The 16,559-nt window shown below is 42.2% G+C and overlaps 1 protein-coding gene across 2 annotated transcripts; it reads left to right on the top strand.

Annotated features, from left to right (window-relative positions):
• Positions 1–237: 237 nt before the first annotated feature.
• On the top strand, positions 238–15,747 carry kctd6a (potassium channel tetramerization domain containing 6a). Of its 2 annotated transcripts, XM_047347158.1 has the most exons (6): positions 238–373; positions 2,061–2,160; positions 3,955–4,124; positions 13,877–14,129; positions 14,802–14,960; positions 15,044–15,747. In XM_047347158.1, the coding sequence occupies exons 2-6, from the start codon at positions 2,134–2,136 to the stop codon at positions 15,152–15,154; spliced, it is 720 nt and encodes a 239-aa protein (XP_047203114.1). In that variant the 5' UTR covers positions 238–373; positions 2,061–2,133; the 3' UTR covers positions 15,155–15,747. The 2 variants fall into 2 exon arrangements, with proteins under 2 accessions (XP_047203114.1, XP_047203115.1); XM_047347159.1 differs by lacking the exon at positions 2,061–2,160 and having other exon boundaries at positions 270–373.
• Positions 15,748–16,559: the final 812 nt, after the last annotated feature.

The following is a 16,559-nucleotide window of genomic DNA, read 5'->3' as shown; positions in this document are numbered from 1 at the left end:
AGTTGCTCATCCCGCAGGAGGAGGCGGTTCTGGAGCTTGCTGGACATCCAGAAACCTATTTGATGATCCAGAAAATGTTCTTTTAGCTGTAATATTTTCCTTTACATTCTTAAGGACAGTCTGTTGGTAGATGTGTCTAAATATGTCAGATAAAATTGGTTATTTACTAAATTCTCTCTATTGTTTAGACACTTTCTAAAATGTACTTGTTTCAAGTTTTATTTAACCGGCCTTTATTTTGTAGATTGTATTTTGACAAGTCTTACCGGAAGTGTCACCCCCAGCAAAAAACACAGGAGGTAAACAAATGTAGTTAACAGCTTTAACCTGCGGTGATAGACCAGTTTAGCTGAATATTATGGAGCCGTTTAAGGTAAGACCAGATAGGGTTTTTATTTTTTTTTACAAAAACGTATTTTTTAAACTGGTTTTTAACCTGCTAACAGCTGCTAACTGCTAGCTTCTGTCAGACAAAGCTGCTCCGCTTCATTTCACTCACTGGTTCCAGCCTTAGATCCTCTTTACATAAATATGAACATTTCATGACAGCGAAGACGCAAACAAGCGTCAGCATCTGGAGAAGGAGATCATCATAATCAAAATTACCGCTTTTTATTCTCCCTAAATGTCAGAAATGTCCAGTTATAGCTTCATATTTGCGTTAAATCCTCTGATATCTCCAGAAAGGATCATTCTGGATGTGTGGCTGTTTGTCAGAGAATTAGAGATTAATCACAATCTGCGATAAGATTGTAGATCCTAAAGGGATTTTATCTCTAAATAATTAGATCAGAGCTCATAATCCTGCTGCAGCGAGGAAATCTCATTTACCTTTCAGCAATGTCTTCATTCACACCAGATTAAACGCACACTACATGTACTGTTTACCTTTCTGCTTAATTTTGTGCCTCTGTGGCTGAAACAGCTCACACTTGCAATAGTATTCACTCCTGAAGGAAACAGGGTATGTCTGTTCTTCACAACTTTACAGTTCTCTGATGATTTATGTCTCATTTCTCCTCTAATCCAGCTCCGTCTGAGGAGCCTGACCCGGTTCTGCAGAGAGGAAACTGTTACTGATGCTGAAACATTACCCACATTCACCCTCTGCTGATTGTCTCTGTATTCTCTGGAAAAGTAGAAACTAGTCCATTGCAAAAGTATTTACACCCCTTGAATTTTTCTACATTTTGTCAAGCCACAGCCTCAAACTGCAATGTATTTTGTTGCTATTCTATAACAGGAGACCAAGAGACATAAAAGGTGCTATGTGTGGCAGGAAACTTACATTAAGCATCAGCCTGAACACACACCATCCACACAATAAAACATGGTAGGGGCAGCATCATGCTGTGTGGAAGCTGGGCGGAGCTAAATTTAGGACAATCCTGGAAGAAAACCTGTTTGAGCCTGACGAAGACCTGAGATGAGATGGAGGTTCACCTTCCAGCAGGACAAGGACACTAAACATACAGCCAGAGATACAATGGGATGGTTTAGATCAAAACATATTCATGTATTACAATGGCCTAGTCAAAGTCCAGACCTAAATTCAACTGAGAACCTGTGTCAAAACTTTATTCCCATCCATCCACAGTCTGTAGTTGTTCAAGGTTAAGGCCTAACATCTGTGGAAAAGTCTGTTATAAACCTTTGAAATTTAAAATTAACTGAAAAGGCCTCAAAACAGACCTGACGATCTCTGGTTCTTCTTCTTCTTTTGCGGATGTTTTAAAGCTGAGTTTCTTACTCTGTTTGCAGCAGGATGACCTGAAATAAGGGGTTTTAACCTCGGCTGGTTCTGGTCTCTGATGTTGGCTTTATAGCAGCAGGAGTGGAGTTAATGTTCCAAACAGCAGGAGAGCTCTTTGTTCACCTGTTTTAATCGGCATCCATTCATCAGTTGTAAGCATCCTCTTCCTCACCAGCTGACAGATGTGTAGACACATCAGGGACCCATGTCTAATCAGCCAGGATTCTCCTCCTCCAATCACGGTGGACCCGCTGGCAGCTTGTCGCCATGGCAACCGTCTCTCAGGATTTTCTCCTTGTCGTTGCAGGTGGAAACAGAAATGATCATCTTGGTGCTGTGAAAGGCAGAGGGAGAAGGCAGCAGTCAGTGTGTGGTGCCAGATGGAGAATGGAGACCTGGGTCACATGGTGCGTGTGTCGACTTGATTACTGTTGTGAGGTTGTGAGGACCTGAACCCATCCAAAACGGCACATCTGGTGCAGAATAAAAATTCAGACTCGGGTGCCGACCAGATTAAATAACTTTTCTAACCAACAAGAGTCTGTGAAGCCTTAGTTCTGCTTAATTCAAGACCCAAAACCCAACAAAGTCAAAGCAGAACCTGCAGGAAGAAGTTCGCCTTCCCTCTGCCGTGTTGGGAATGTTGACCAATGCTCTGCACAGAGCTGCGTTCACAGGAAAAACCTGACTTCAGACATCATGCACAATTAACGTCTGCAGCTGTATTTCTAGCTGCGGTTCAGCAGCAGGGATCCAGGTGCTGCAGGTTGGCTCTGTCACCAGACAGGTGTTTCCTCTCTGGGTTGTGACCAGTAGCAGGAATGGATTTCCGCTGCCCAGTAATTAAAGTGGGACTTAGGGAATTCCCTTTGATGCCTTTTAAATGTAATAAAGGAATTGGAGTTTTGTTTTTTATTAATCGGAAAAGACAATTTATTCTTTTTGGGTAAACTAATTGGGTGTTAGACTTGAACGTATAACGTTGCCACCTACTGACAGACCTCATTGCCTGCAGTTGATTTGAAGATATAAAAGTGGGGCGTTATTAAGCTAACCCCCATTTCAAACCTATGCTTTGCCATTTCGTCCCGTTCCACTTCTGTTGCGTACCTGTAAAAAAAAAAAAGCACAATTTCTTATCCATTTTAAGTTTAAACCATGGTGTATACATTTAATTTCTGTGGTTAAGTATTTTCATGAATTATGTAGATAAGTGGTTATACAAAGCTCAAATGGCATGTGGAATTTAATTTCATTGTATATAATTACGTAAACACTTTGTATTACACCTTATTCCAATTTATTCTGGTTCTGATCACCACTGGGTTCTGGTCATTTTGCCCCTTCACTACCTTGTTATCCCCTCCCAGCCATTTCATCCCATGATTAAATTAATTCCTACATTTGTTCAGTTGTTCTGACTGATTTAGCTTGATTTAGAGATGACTACAGTAGCAGATTTTTAGAATAATCAAACCTTTTTCATAAGATTTTTCCAAATGATTTAAAATTTTAAATCATGTGTTGTTATAGTAAATATTACACAGGATATGAAGATTTACGCAGCCAAATGTGACCCACCTGGTGGGTATGAGATATCTGTGAGGTTAGAAATAATGACGGGTTGGGACAAAACCTCCTGCAGCAGGCAGCACCATTTCAGACCAGAACAAGCCGGGTATATCGAGTCCGAAATTGGCAAATTATGTAATGCTGAAGCTGAAGGGCGAAATGACAGACACCCTCCCTGTTTGGGCCAGATGATTCAAAACCAATGGCAGGTTCTGAACCCTGATCTAACCAAAGTAATTATAGCTGGCAGTTCCTTAGGTCATATAATAACAGCTATTTGGAGCAAAATATATTTAAAATATCTTTGAGTTCGAAACATCCCCCTCGGTAGGTACGGATAAATGTGTGGTCGGCATGAAACGACCAATGGGAGACGACACCCTTTCATACCAGAAATGATCAGAACCCAACTTAAATAATTATAAATAACTGGTGTAAATTAGCTGTTAATGCTAAACCTTTTGCTGTGATATAGTAAATGTTGGCCCAATTTGATCACGATGGTCATCTAGAATATACAACTGTGATTAAAGCTGTACAAACATTTGCCAGACAAAGATCCTGGACTAAGTTCTTGTTGATTTGAGCCAAAATGTTGTTGTGACTTTCTCTGTTCCTCCTACATCCAGATGGGGGAGCCAGTAAGTCTGAACGTGGGCGGCTGCGTTTACAGCACGTCTCTGTCCACCCTGAAGCGTTACCCGGACTCCATGCTGGGCGCCATGTTCAGAGGAGACCTCCCAACGGTGAAGGACTCCCACGGAAACTACTTCATTGACCGCGACGGACCGCTGTTTCGGTGAGAACCCAGAGCTTTTAGATTTGATGATCCAAAGTGTTCGGCTCAAAAGAGGTTCTGTCTGGATGCCTGTGAAAACATGTCAATACTTTCTATATCAGTTATCTTATGTTGCTAGTTTAGACATTTAGAACAGCCATGATTATTAATTCTAAATGTGTTAAATCAGTGGTCCCCATCCGCCAGGCCGCGGACTGGTACCGGTCCGTGGATCAATTGCTACCGGGCCGCACAAGAAATAATTAAACTTAGACCCCCACGTTTTAAACCGTGGATGAAGTATTGGACCAAATTACGGCTGAGTTTTGTGCTGAGGACGGCAAATATAGACCGGAACCGTGTTTTTCTCTGACAATGAGACAACAAAGAGTGACTAAAGGTCTGTTCATAAAGATGCAGGTGGATTCACTCCTGGTACTTTTGGTCCACTTTAAACGGAACAAAACGTCTCTTCAAACTTAACAAGCTTTGTTACTGGTATCAAAGGTGTATAAACTTATAAAATCATGCCTGTTCAGCTGGGCGTTGCTTAGCAACATGTTGTGGGAGAGAACGCCGTCTCTTGCTTGAAGCACGCATTTGTCGATGCTGTTCCAAAAGTATAAATAGAAGGCCGCAACATCTGTGTAGAATGAGCTGCTGTTGGTTCTCACAATAATATTTCTCCTTAAAACCTCGAGAAGTCCGAGTACCATGGCCTCGGACTTGGAGGAGCTAATCTTCATCCCAGCCACTTCAAACTTGGGTGCAAACTGCCCCAGCGCATTGCTGTAGGTCTTGGCTAGAGGGGGCCAGCAGGACCATGTCATCTGCAAAAAGAAGAGATGAAATCCACTGGTCCCCGAACCAGACCCCCTCTGGCCCTTGGCTGCGCCTAGAAATCCTGTCCATAAAAGTTATGAACAGGACCAGTGACAAAGGGCAGCCCTGCTGGAGTCCAACATGCACCGGGAACAGGTCCGACTTAATGCCAGCAATGCCGACCAAACTCCTGCTCCGCTCGTACAGAGACCGGATGGCCCCTAGTAAAGGGCCCCGGATTCCATACTTCCTGGAGCACCCCATAGGGCATCACGAGGGACACGGTTTGCTTCGAAGTGATTCTGGCAAACCGTCCAGCGCCTCAGAAGGGGGAAGCAGTGCTTCGCCAACACTATTTATTTATTTTATTAATTTCCCTTTGGGATTAATAAAGTATTTTTGAATTGAATTGAATTGAATTTACAGTGGGAGTGGGAGGCTGCTGACCTCAACTGAGGACATTATCGGCCGGTGGAAGGAGTACTTCGAGGATCTCCTCAATACTTCCCTGGTGGAAACAGAGGCTGGGGACTCGGGGTTGGACTCTTTCATCACCCAGGCTGAAGTCACCGAGGTGGTTAAAAAGCTCCGCGGTGGCAGGGCTTCGGGGGTGGATGAGATCAACCCTGAGTACCTCAAGTCTTTGGATGTTGTGGGGCTGTCATGGTTGACACGCCTCTTCAACATTGCGTGGCGGTCGGGGACAGTGCCTCTGGACTGGCAGACTGGGGTGGTGGTCCCCCTTCATAAGAAGGGTGACCGGAGGGTGTGTTCCAACTACAGGGGGATCACACTCCTCAGCCTCCCTGGTAAGACCTACGCCAGGGTATTGGAGAGGAGAGTCCGGCCGATAGTCGAACCCTGGCTTCAGGAGGAGCATTGTGGTTTTTGTCCCGGCCGTGGAACACTGGACCAGCTCTATACCCTCTACAGGGTACTCGAGGGTTCATGGGAGTTTGCCCACATGTGTTTTGTGAACCTGGAGAAGGCATTCCACTGTGTCCCTCGTGGTGCTGTTGTAGAATATAAACTATCTATGTGTGTAACTGGAATGTGCAGATAGAGGACAGGGAGTAGAGGATAGAGAGTGCAAGGTCGTAAATTGGTGAAGGAAGGGGAACGCCGGAGACAAGACAAGATAAGCTTGCTGGAAGAAATAATAAGAAGCACTCCTTATTTGGACATAAGGAACTGTTATGCTATACATGAGTGACATGATATATGTATATGTTGAACACACCCTTGAGAAGTAATAAAACGAGCTGGAAGCAGAGAGAGACCAGAGTTGGGCTCGCAGGTGTTTGGATGGGGTCTATCTCTCCCTCTGCGCAGAGGCGAACATAAGCTGATTGTACTTTGTGTTTATTTCACTCTTTTGAAACCTGTGCCCAAATCAACGGACCCGGGGAAGCAGAGACGGCTTCGACAGTGCCCTGTGGGGGGTCCTCCAGGAGTATGTGTTAAATCCTTCATGTTTATTCAGTAAACAGCTCCAGCCAGGAAACACGTTAATCCACCAGGATAGTTTACATTTTCGGTCTCTTTGTCGTCTAAAGAACATGGCAGAAAAAGAAAAATTCAGTTCAATTCTGTCATTGGCTGTCCAACCTAACAGATCTCTCACGTGAGCCCGAATCCTCCTATTATTGGCTGACTAGGCCTTCATGGCGACTCCTACCCTCGAACCTGCCTGCTCCCAAGGCTGCTGTGTTCTGGCTCAGTCAGAGACAACCAGAACCAGTACATTTTAGTTCAGCAAGTTTTGACCTACTGAGTCAAAGAGAAGCCTGATCAGCTTGTTGAGTTCTGGTTGTCCGCTTTTTGTGTAAAATTCCTCCAAGATTCATATTTTGCTTATCACTTGGTTCCAAATCCAAATTGAGGAACCCTTAGGTTCTGTGAGTTAGTCGACAGCCTGATTGTGAGCCACAAAGTAGGCACTCTCTTTGCCTGTTCTGTAGTGGTGGTTCTGGTGTGAGAAGTGTTAGGTATTAAAATCCAAGTTTAGGCTGCAAACTTTTGATAAAAGGAGGACTTTGGTAAATATTCAGACATTTCTTATTCACAAAACGTCTCCCTCTTTTTCCCCTGTTACTTTCAATAGGTTGATATTAAAGGGTAGAAATTAGTTTGATGAATTATAAATTACATTAATTATTTGTTCCTGGTGGACTTTCTTATGATCCTTGAGTTATTTGTAATTTTTTAGCTGTGATAAATACATCTTACATCGATGGAGTTTATAGCTGCTTTTGATGCATCTGAGATTCTGAACCAGAAGCACCTTTGATCCTGACAACGTTTTAAAATCTGAAAGATCTGCCTCCCGTTCTGCTTCTAGAAACTCTAGGAACCACCAGTAGTCTGCAGTCAAAAGTTCTGTTGGGAACACACAGAACAACTAGATATCTCATTTAAAATGGAGTTTGATTATTCAAGGTTTTATACAGTTGAAATCAAATATTTACATACAATGTCAATAAAGTCGCAACCTTTTCCGCAATTTCTGACTAACTCAAAATCCTCAGTTATAGCAACGCAAGCCAGTTACACCAGTTCTGTTGGGAGGAATAGGCCAAAGTTTCATCAAACTATTGTGAGAAGCTTGTGGAAGGGAAACATTTGATCCAAGACCTACAGTTCAATTCAATTCAGTTTTATTTATATAGCGCCAACTCACAACACGTCGTCTCAAGGCGCTTTACAAAGTCAGTTCATTAGAATTATACAGATTTCAGGTTGGGTTCATAGAACCAAATTAATCCTAACAATCAAAGCAGTTGGATTCAGTTATTTATTCAGATTGGTTAAAAGGTTTTTCTATCTAAGGAAACCCAGCAGATTGCATCCAGTCAGTGACTTGCAGCATTCACTCCTCCTGGATGAACATGTAGAGACAGTGGACAGTCACTGGTGTTGACTTTGCAGCAATCCCTCATTTTTAGTTTAAAAGGCAATTCCAATAAAATACTATGGAAATGTTCATTGTCCGATGAGCTGAACCCCTCCCTTCTACTCCCTAATTCTGAGAGGATCGCTCAACGGTCCGGATCTTCTTAACCTGACGAGTTTTCCACTGAACAGGATTACTGAACAATCTGTTGGTGTTCTGTTGGTCTGCTGTTGCAACATGACACGCCTAGCCTCTAACAGCCTACATCCAGAAGTCACACCCTTTTCAACCAATGTGTTTTAACACGTTAAGGCAACCTTTAAAAACCTCCTATCATTATTTTGAACCATGCACCAAGACATTTTTGCAACCACTGAAGAACTTAAATTACGTGACTGTCCACAACTCCTCTAAAATTTTATATGCTTCTTTAATTAGTAATGCTTTGGCGGCGGTCAGTAACAGCATCAAATTCAGCTACGCAGAATAGTCAAATAATAGGTTAGGTTAATTGATTATTTTCTAACTTTCCCTAATCCTGAGACTGGACAGTTTGAAGTGGAGGCTTTGAGGGTCAGATCTTCCATGCACTCAATCAGGATGAATTTTTCTGGAGGCAATGAGTTGATTTCTTGGGCAGAAGGCAACTGAAGTCCTCTGTTTCCTTTATCTGAGTACAGTGCACTGATGTCCTGGGTCTTGATGATCAGAAGCACTGATGTCCTGGGTCTTGATGATCAGAAGCACTGATGTCCTGGGTCTTGATGATCAGAAGCACTGATGTCCTGGGTCTTGATGCTCAGAAGCAATGATGTCCTGGGTCTTGATGATCACAAGCACTGATGTCCTGGGTCTTCATGCTCAGAAGCACTGATGTCCTGGGTCTTGATGCTCAGAAGCAATGATGTCCTGGGTCTTGATGATCAGAGTCTGAGGAGTGGAGTGAAACCCTTAATGTGTAAAAGGGCTTTTTCCAGGATGTCTGGAACCTGAGACTCTGAACAACCAGGTTTCCTTAGTCCACCAAGTTCTGTCAGTTGTCTGGGTATAAAATACCTGCTGGCATTAGATATCCATTTGAAGTCGCAGTCCTTTAGGCTCACGAGTTGAACCTCTTTATTTTGCAGTATTTTCAGCTTGTCTGCGGCTACCTTTAAACCATCTACAGTGTTTTTTCTCCATCTTTGGTCTTGTTTGTAGAATTCCTGCGAGGAACAACCAAACAGTTCCTCTGTTTTGCCCTTTTTATAAACCAGATTCTAGCCTCATTGGTGGGTTCTTGTTGCCATGCTTATTCTATTGGTTACTTGTCCATAAGTTGATCCTTTTCTCTGAATTCTCCCAAACTTCCCAAAATCATGAGGTTCATCAGTCATGAACCATCTGCTGACAGTTCCTCTGTCATACGCCTTCAGTTCCTGTTTTTACTAGGGGCTTTCTTTAAGTCACGTTCTTAGTTTCCTAATTATCAGCATCTCACTTTTTGCCCTACTTCACTCAGGATTACATTTCCTCTTAAACACTAACTATCAATTATCAGTTTAAAATGATCACAATTCAATCATACCATCATTGATATGGCTCACTTGATTTTCAAAGAAATCATCCTCCATTCTCTTCTTTATCACATTTTATTCATGTAGTTTAAGATGTGATAATTACATTAAATATCATTTCTTTTGTCTCAGTCATACTGGTACCCTTCTGCAAAAGAAAAGGGAATAAATACAGAACTCAAAATGGACCTCCCGAATCCTTACAGCTTCAAAGTGTGAATATTTACTGATTTGTACTTGATTTAATTGTGAGAGTTTAATTATTCATGCATGGAAAGATTTTACCTCATTTTGACAAGATGTATATAAACTTCTGAATTTAAAGAAAGTGAAACAAATCTAAAACAAATCGCTTCCCTGCCAGGACATTTCTCTACCTACAGTACAGACCAAAAGTTTGGACACACCTTCTCATTCAAAGAGTTTTCTTTATTTTCATGACTGAATATTGTAGCTTCACACTGAAGGCATCAAAACTATGAATTAACACATGTGGAATTATATACTGAACAAAAAAGTGTGAAACTGAAAATATGTCTTATATTCTAGGTTCTTCAAAGTAGCCACCTTTTGCTTTCATTACTGCTCCGCACACTCTTGGTATTCTGTTGTTGAGCTTCAAGAGGCAGTCACCTGAAATGGTTTTCCAACAGTGTTGAAGGAGTTCCCAGAGATGTTTAGCACTTGTTGGCCCTTTTGACTTCACTCTGCGGTCCAGCTCACCCCAAACCATCTCCATTGGGTTCAGGTCCGGTGACTGTGGAGGCCAGGTCATCTGGCGCAGCACCCCATCACTCTCCTTCTTGGTCAAATAGCCCTTACACAGCCTGGAGGTGTGTTTGGGGTCATTGTCCTGTTGAAAAATAAATGATGGTCCAACTAAATGCAAACCAGAAGGAATAGCATGCCGCTGCAAGATGCTGTTGTAGCCATGCTGGTTCAGTATGCCTTCAATTTTGAATAAATCCCCAACAGTGTCACCAGCAAAGCACCCCCACACCATCACACCTCCTCCTCCATGCTTCAAGGTGGGAACCAGGCATGTAGAGTCCATCCGTTCACCTCTTCTGCGCCGCACAAAGACACGGTGGTTGGAACCAAAGATCTCAAACTTGGACTCATCAGACCAAAGCACAGATTTCCACTGGTCTAATGTCCATTCCTTGTGTTCTTTAGCCCAAACAAGTCTCTTCTGCTTGTTGCCTGTCCTCAGCAGTGGTTTCCTAGCAGCTATTTTACCATGAAGGCCTGATTCACACAGTCTCCTCTTAACAGTTGTTCTAGAGATGTGTCTGCTGCTAGAACTCTGTGTGGCATTGACCTGTTCTCTAATCTGAGCCGCTGTTAACCTGCGATTTCTGAGGCTGATGACTCGGATGAACTTATCGTCCGCAGCAGAGGTGACTCTTGGTCTTCCTTTCCTGGGGCGGTCCTCATGTGATCCAGTTTCTTCATAGCGCTTGATGGTTTTTGCGACTGCACTTGGGGACACTTTCAAAGTTTTCCCAATTGTTCGGACTGACTGACCTTCATTTCTTAAAGTAATGATGGCCACTCGTTTTTCTTTACTTAGCTGCTTTTTTTTTTGCCATAATACAAATTCTAACAGTCTATTCAGTAGGACTATCAGCTGTGTACTGTATCCACCTCCTGCACAACACAACTGATGGTCCCAACCCCATTTATAAGGCTTGAAATCCCACTTATTAAACCTGACAGGGCACACCTGTGAAGTGAAAACCATTTCAGGTGACTACTTCTTGAAGCTCATCAACATAATGCCAAGAGTGTGTGGAGCAGTAATCAAAGCAAAAGGTGGCTACTTTGAAGAACCTATAATATAAGACATATTTTCAGTTGTTTCACACTTTTTTGTTCAGTATATAATTCCACATGTTTTAATTCATAGTTTTGATGCCTTCAGTGTGAAGCTACAATATTAATAGTCATGAAAATAAAGACAACTCTTTGAATGAGAAGGTGTGTCCAAACCTTTGGTCTGTACTGTATTTGTGGATTTTGTAATGACTGGAAATGTTATCTAAAAATACCTTTATCTCCAATATGTGACTTATTTGATTTATTTCAATAAGACCTACATTATTTTCATATTACCGCAGCTGATGCCTTTGCAGTCGGTGATCCTGTTCAGACCGACCTGCAGACTGACGCAGACCTTCACCAACTGGGAATCGGTGTCATAATTTGTGGGTGTTTTTGGGTTTTTATTATTATTTCTTGATAGGTTTTGAATCATGCTTCTGTCATGCTTTAGTTTATGTCTTCTAGTTCATGTTTTGTAAAGTTAGGTTTATGGATCTGGTTATGCTTTAGTTTCATGTTTTTTCTAGTTATGTTTCTATTAGTTTGTATCTTTGAATTTCTGTTTTGCTCCAGCCACGTTTTCTTCTCTCCTGTCTGTTTTCAATCAGCTTCATTCGGTTCACCTGCACTAAGCATTCAGTCTCCTCGTTTCACCTGGTTCTTGCTCCATATATATATATCTGTTTGTTCATTCCTCGCAGAAACATTTAGGATCATGTCATCCTGTTTTCAGACAGTTGTTACGGATCATGCCATGCCTGTCTTTCCCTGCCTTGTTATTGTTTTTTTCCGGCCTCCTGTTATGAGTGAGTTGTGTTTTTCTAAAGATTAAAATCTTCTACTTACCGTCATGCTGCCTGTCCGTCTGCTTTCCGGGGTCCTCCGCTACACAAGCCATGACAATCTGGGGTACTATCAGGCAGAAAATACTGAGCTCTGTAATGTTGCTATTAATGCAGGTCTGAAAGTCCAAGTCCAAATTAAAATGGATGCAGTTGGGGTGTTGGAGACCTCACTGCTTGCGCTCTGTAGAGTCTCCGCCACCCCAAAGCCCCTATGTCTCTGGTGTAGTAAGATTGAGATGCAGGATGGGCCTGAGCAAAGCAGCTGCATTTGATGGGTTCTGTTAGACTGTTCAACTCCATGATTATGTTTGTTCTGCTGAATTGCAGCTGCCAGTGGTTCAATGAACAAAGCAACAGTGAGGGGGAGAGAGGACAGCCCTGTATGGAAGTTCAGAGGAATCCAAACATTTGTTTCCACACAGGCATTATGTGAGCTGAACAATTCAGTTTTATTTATATAGTGCCAATTCCCAACACGTCATCTCAAGTATCTTCACAAAGGGTTTTGAATGGTGCGGGGTCGTTGGGGAGGTTAGATTAAACTACTGAGTGTTAGAGTTTGGCCATTTTCAAATGGGCTATGTGTAGGGCTACTAAGTAAAATAATACACTGATAAAGTTTGTCCATCTAGAGCCCACTGATGGTCATTGTTATACTAAAAACCACAATGATTGGGATACCTCTCTCTGTCAGATTGATTATAACCATTGGAAAAGAGAAGGGGTCATACAGGTAGCAGAAATGGAGGGTGTGTTTGGACCTCAACCATAACTGAGCCAGTTTAGGCTAAACCTGACTCCCCCTTACTCCAACCAACAGGGAGGGAAGAAGATGGAGGTAAAAATAATTGGCAAGTTTTGTTTCCTTTTGCATTGTGTGAAAAGTGGGTAACTTTAAAATGGGCTGAGTCAATTCAATTGAATCATATAGATTTCAGGTCAGGTTTATACATTCCAATTAATCGTAATCATTGAACAGTTCAGTCAGATTCAGTTATTTATTCAAATTGGATAAAAAGTTTTTCTATCTAAGGAAACCCAGCAGATTGCATCCAGTCAGTGACTTGCAGCATTCACTCCTCCTGGATGAGCATGTAGAGACAGTGGACAGTCACTGGCGTTGACTTTGCAGCAATCCCTCATACTGAGCATGCATGTAGCGACAGTGGAGAGGAAAAACTCCCTTTTAACAGGAAGAAACCTCCAGCAGAACCAGAACCAGGCTCAGTGTGAGCAGCCATCTGCCACGACCGACTGGAGGTTTGAGAGAACAGAGCAGAGACACAAAAAGAACAAAGAAGTACTGATCCAGGAGTACTTTCTATTGGGGGAGGTCTGAGTGATGGTTTTATACCTGAACACAGGAGCTGTGATGTAGACATGGGCCAAGCTGGACCGTTTGAGCCAATAGGAAAATTTTACTGCAGTAACCACCATTCAACCCTGAATTTCTCTGACCATCCGTTGAAAGCTGAGGTCCAGCAGTGGCCAAAATACAGAGTTCTGCAGGGAAACCATCGGGTCCTGGAACTCTACTAGTGTAATTGAGTAAACAAAGTTTTACTTTAAACATAAAATTTTGAAACGGAGCCAATGAAGCAGACCTATAATTGAAGGTAAGGTTCCAAAGCTTCAACCAAAAACAAACCAAAGGTGAAAATGAGAGGATTGTGACTCATATGCAGGTTTTTCGAGTGCGGACAATTAAAACTGTTACATTTCCAAACAGGAGCCTCTCACTTCCTTACAACCAGAAGGAAAACAGCTTTCATCCTGTCTGTCCCCAGCTGTTAGGCTCCGCTGATCTGCCCTCCATTTTTTCCACTGTTTCAGCTACATCCTCAACTTCCTGCGAACGTCTGAGCTCACGTTGCCATGTGACTTCAAGGAGACGGAGCTGCTCCGGAAAGAGGCAGATTTCTACCAGATCGAGCCCCTGATCCAGTGTCTGGGAGACCCAAAACCCCTGCTGCCATACCCCACCGACACCTACGAGGAGGTGGTGGAGCTTTCCAGCACCAGGAAGCTCTCCAAGTACTCCAACCCCGTTGCAGTCATCATCACCCAGCTCACCATCACTACTAAGGTCCCTAACATGGCTTCTGATGTCTATAGTATTTAATTTTATTGTCTTTATTTACAGGTATTTAAAGACCCAGATGTTACGTAATGTTAGGCTGAAGTCTCAATTTGCTAGAAGATCCAGACTCTGCTCTCATTTGAAGCAGAACTTTAAGGGTTCAAATACCTTCTCTCAAAGACATTTGATCTCTCATCTGAAGCTTCTTTAGTTCAAAACAAATGGTTTTTATTCAGGCCCATGAGTCACAAACCCACCCGTGCATCATCAGAATCATGTAGGCCGCTGACCAAACCTGACCCACTTTAGAAGAGCTTTAGTCACATGTTTCATGGTGTGAATGGTTGACTTCCTACTTGGGTAAAAAGAGTAAAGTCTGCATCTGCACTGTTGGTCTCCTAACCTGGTCATCATTAACGATTCTCCTGGCTTTCTAGAGGTTTTTCAGTACTTTTCATTGGACTTTTGCTGCTTTTTCACTCATTCGCAATCCAGAACCTTACCATTTTCAGAGGAAAGCTTAGGTTCTGCCTTCAGTCAGATCAGTCAGATGGGTATCGATCTTACCATGCACTCCCACTAATTCCACACCGGCATTTTCTCCAGATTCCTTGAGTAGTTTAATGGTATTCTGCACTTTAGAAGGAGAAATAACCAACCCTGTTGTTGGTTCTTCAGGTTCATGCAGTATTGCAGTCCATCTCCAGCAGTTTCACCAAGTGGAACAAACACATGATGGACACCAGAGATTACCAGGTGTCCTTCACGTTTGGACCATGCGACTACCAGCAGGAGGTCAGCCTGCGTGTCCACCTGCTCGAATTCATCTCCAAAGCAGTACGTTCATTTGAACCTACTTCAGAATTCATGAGAAAAACAACCTTCTAACAAACATCTGACGACTGTTTGTTGTGTTTCAGGGTTTCACAATAAGAAACACCCGGGTTCTTCACATGAGCGAACGAGCCAATGAGAACACAGTGGAGCATCACTGGACGTTCTGCCGACGAGTTCGGAAAGTTGACGACTGATGGACGGGATGGACTTCTGGGACTGGTGGTGTCTGCAGACACAAACTGATGTGTTGGTTGGGTTCTATTAGATATTGTTGATGTTACAGAACCATCAGTTGGGTCTGAAGCTGAGCCCTCGGATACTGAACGCCAGGGACATAAAGGACAAACAAACTCTTTAATACTCGTATCTTTGGTTCTGTGTCATGCAGGGGTGGAAATTTAAATTTCCTTTCACTTCATACTATAACAAGCCACCCGTTTTTATAATATTTGTCTAAGTTCTAAAAAACAATCATATTACGGTAAGTTTTATTTATTGAAGAATCGCGTGGTTATTTGTTGCTAATCCACACAAACTGGTGCTGGTGCTGGAGTGCTGCCGACATTAATGAAACAGTTTATACCCATGTACTTAACCATTGCATATTGGTTTAGTTTCATTATTTTATTAATTATAGAGAAGAAGTACCATAAAATAAATGAAACTTCACTTATTTATTTAATTTATTTTGCATTATTTTCAGAAGATATTATATTTCCTTTTATCATTTTATGGTGAAATCAGACTTCAGACGACCCTAATAAAACCAAAATATCTCTGAAGGGAACTCCTGGTGTTATTTATTGGAGTCAAACTACCACATTTCCTTACAGAAGACATGGAGAGATTATAGAAAAATACTTCAAGTCATCAGTTGTTAAAACAAGTATAAAATGTGGGTCTAAAAATACCAAAACTAAAAGTACAGTATGGTGAAAGGACCAGCAGGAGGTCAAAACGGGTAATTGAAACGGACCAGTCACTAAAGAAACTTTTTCACTTTCGGTTAATCTGTTGGCTTGTCTTTAGAAAGTTTGGTGCTTTTCCCAACCACTTCACACCAGGAATGTGCTTTTCAGTTACAGCAGATATGGGTTAATCAGATTTATGTGCCGGTCCATAAATTTACCCACTGCTGCTAATTTCCACCCCTGGTATCGAGTTTTTTGTTCCTCACTGAAACTGGACTTCGTCTGTTTTTTTGTAAAATATGTTAAGGAGATGAATGCACGTTAGTGAAGGTTGTTACAGCTGCAAGTTAATATCTAGTGTTAGTATTACATGTATAGAGTTAGCTACGGCACTATGAAAAAGTATGTGAACCCTTTTTCTACTTTTCTATCACATTGTTTCAGGTCATCAAACTCATTTTAATATTAAAGATAACCAGGCCTCACTGCATCAGTTAAGGTCACAGGTCATGCTTCAACAATAAGGAGAGACTGAGCAAAATGGCCTCCTTGGAAGAGGTACAAGGCCAGAACCACTGCTGACCCAAAAGAACACAAAGGCCCGTCTCACATTTACCAAAAAACCTCCTGATGATCCCAGAGACTTCTGGGTGAATATTCTGTGAACTGATGAGATGAAAGTGGACAT

The sequence above is a fragment of the Girardinichthys multiradiatus genome, chromosome 20 (genome assembly GCF_021462225.1).
Source record: "Girardinichthys multiradiatus isolate DD_20200921_A chromosome 20, DD_fGirMul_XY1, whole genome shotgun sequence".
NCBI classification, from domain to species: domain Eukaryota; kingdom Metazoa; phylum Chordata; class Actinopteri; order Cyprinodontiformes; family Goodeidae; genus Girardinichthys; species Girardinichthys multiradiatus.
The sequence above is the reverse complement of the archived record's forward strand: the minus strand, read 5'-3'. Positions and strand labels throughout refer to the sequence as shown.

Bases quoted from the DNA above. Each gene is read 5' to 3' on its own strand.
- kctd6a (XM_047347158.1), top strand. From the start codon at position 2,134: ATGGAGAATGGAGACCTGGGTCACATG. The intron at 4,125-13,876 runs GTGAGAACCCAG...CCACTGTTTCAG, and splicing joins CGCGACGGACCGCTGTTTCG to CTACATCCTCAACTTCCTGC. The intron at 14,961-15,043 runs GTACGTTCATTT...GTTGTGTTTCAG, and splicing joins TCGAATTCATCTCCAAAGCA to GGTTTCACAATAAGAAACAC.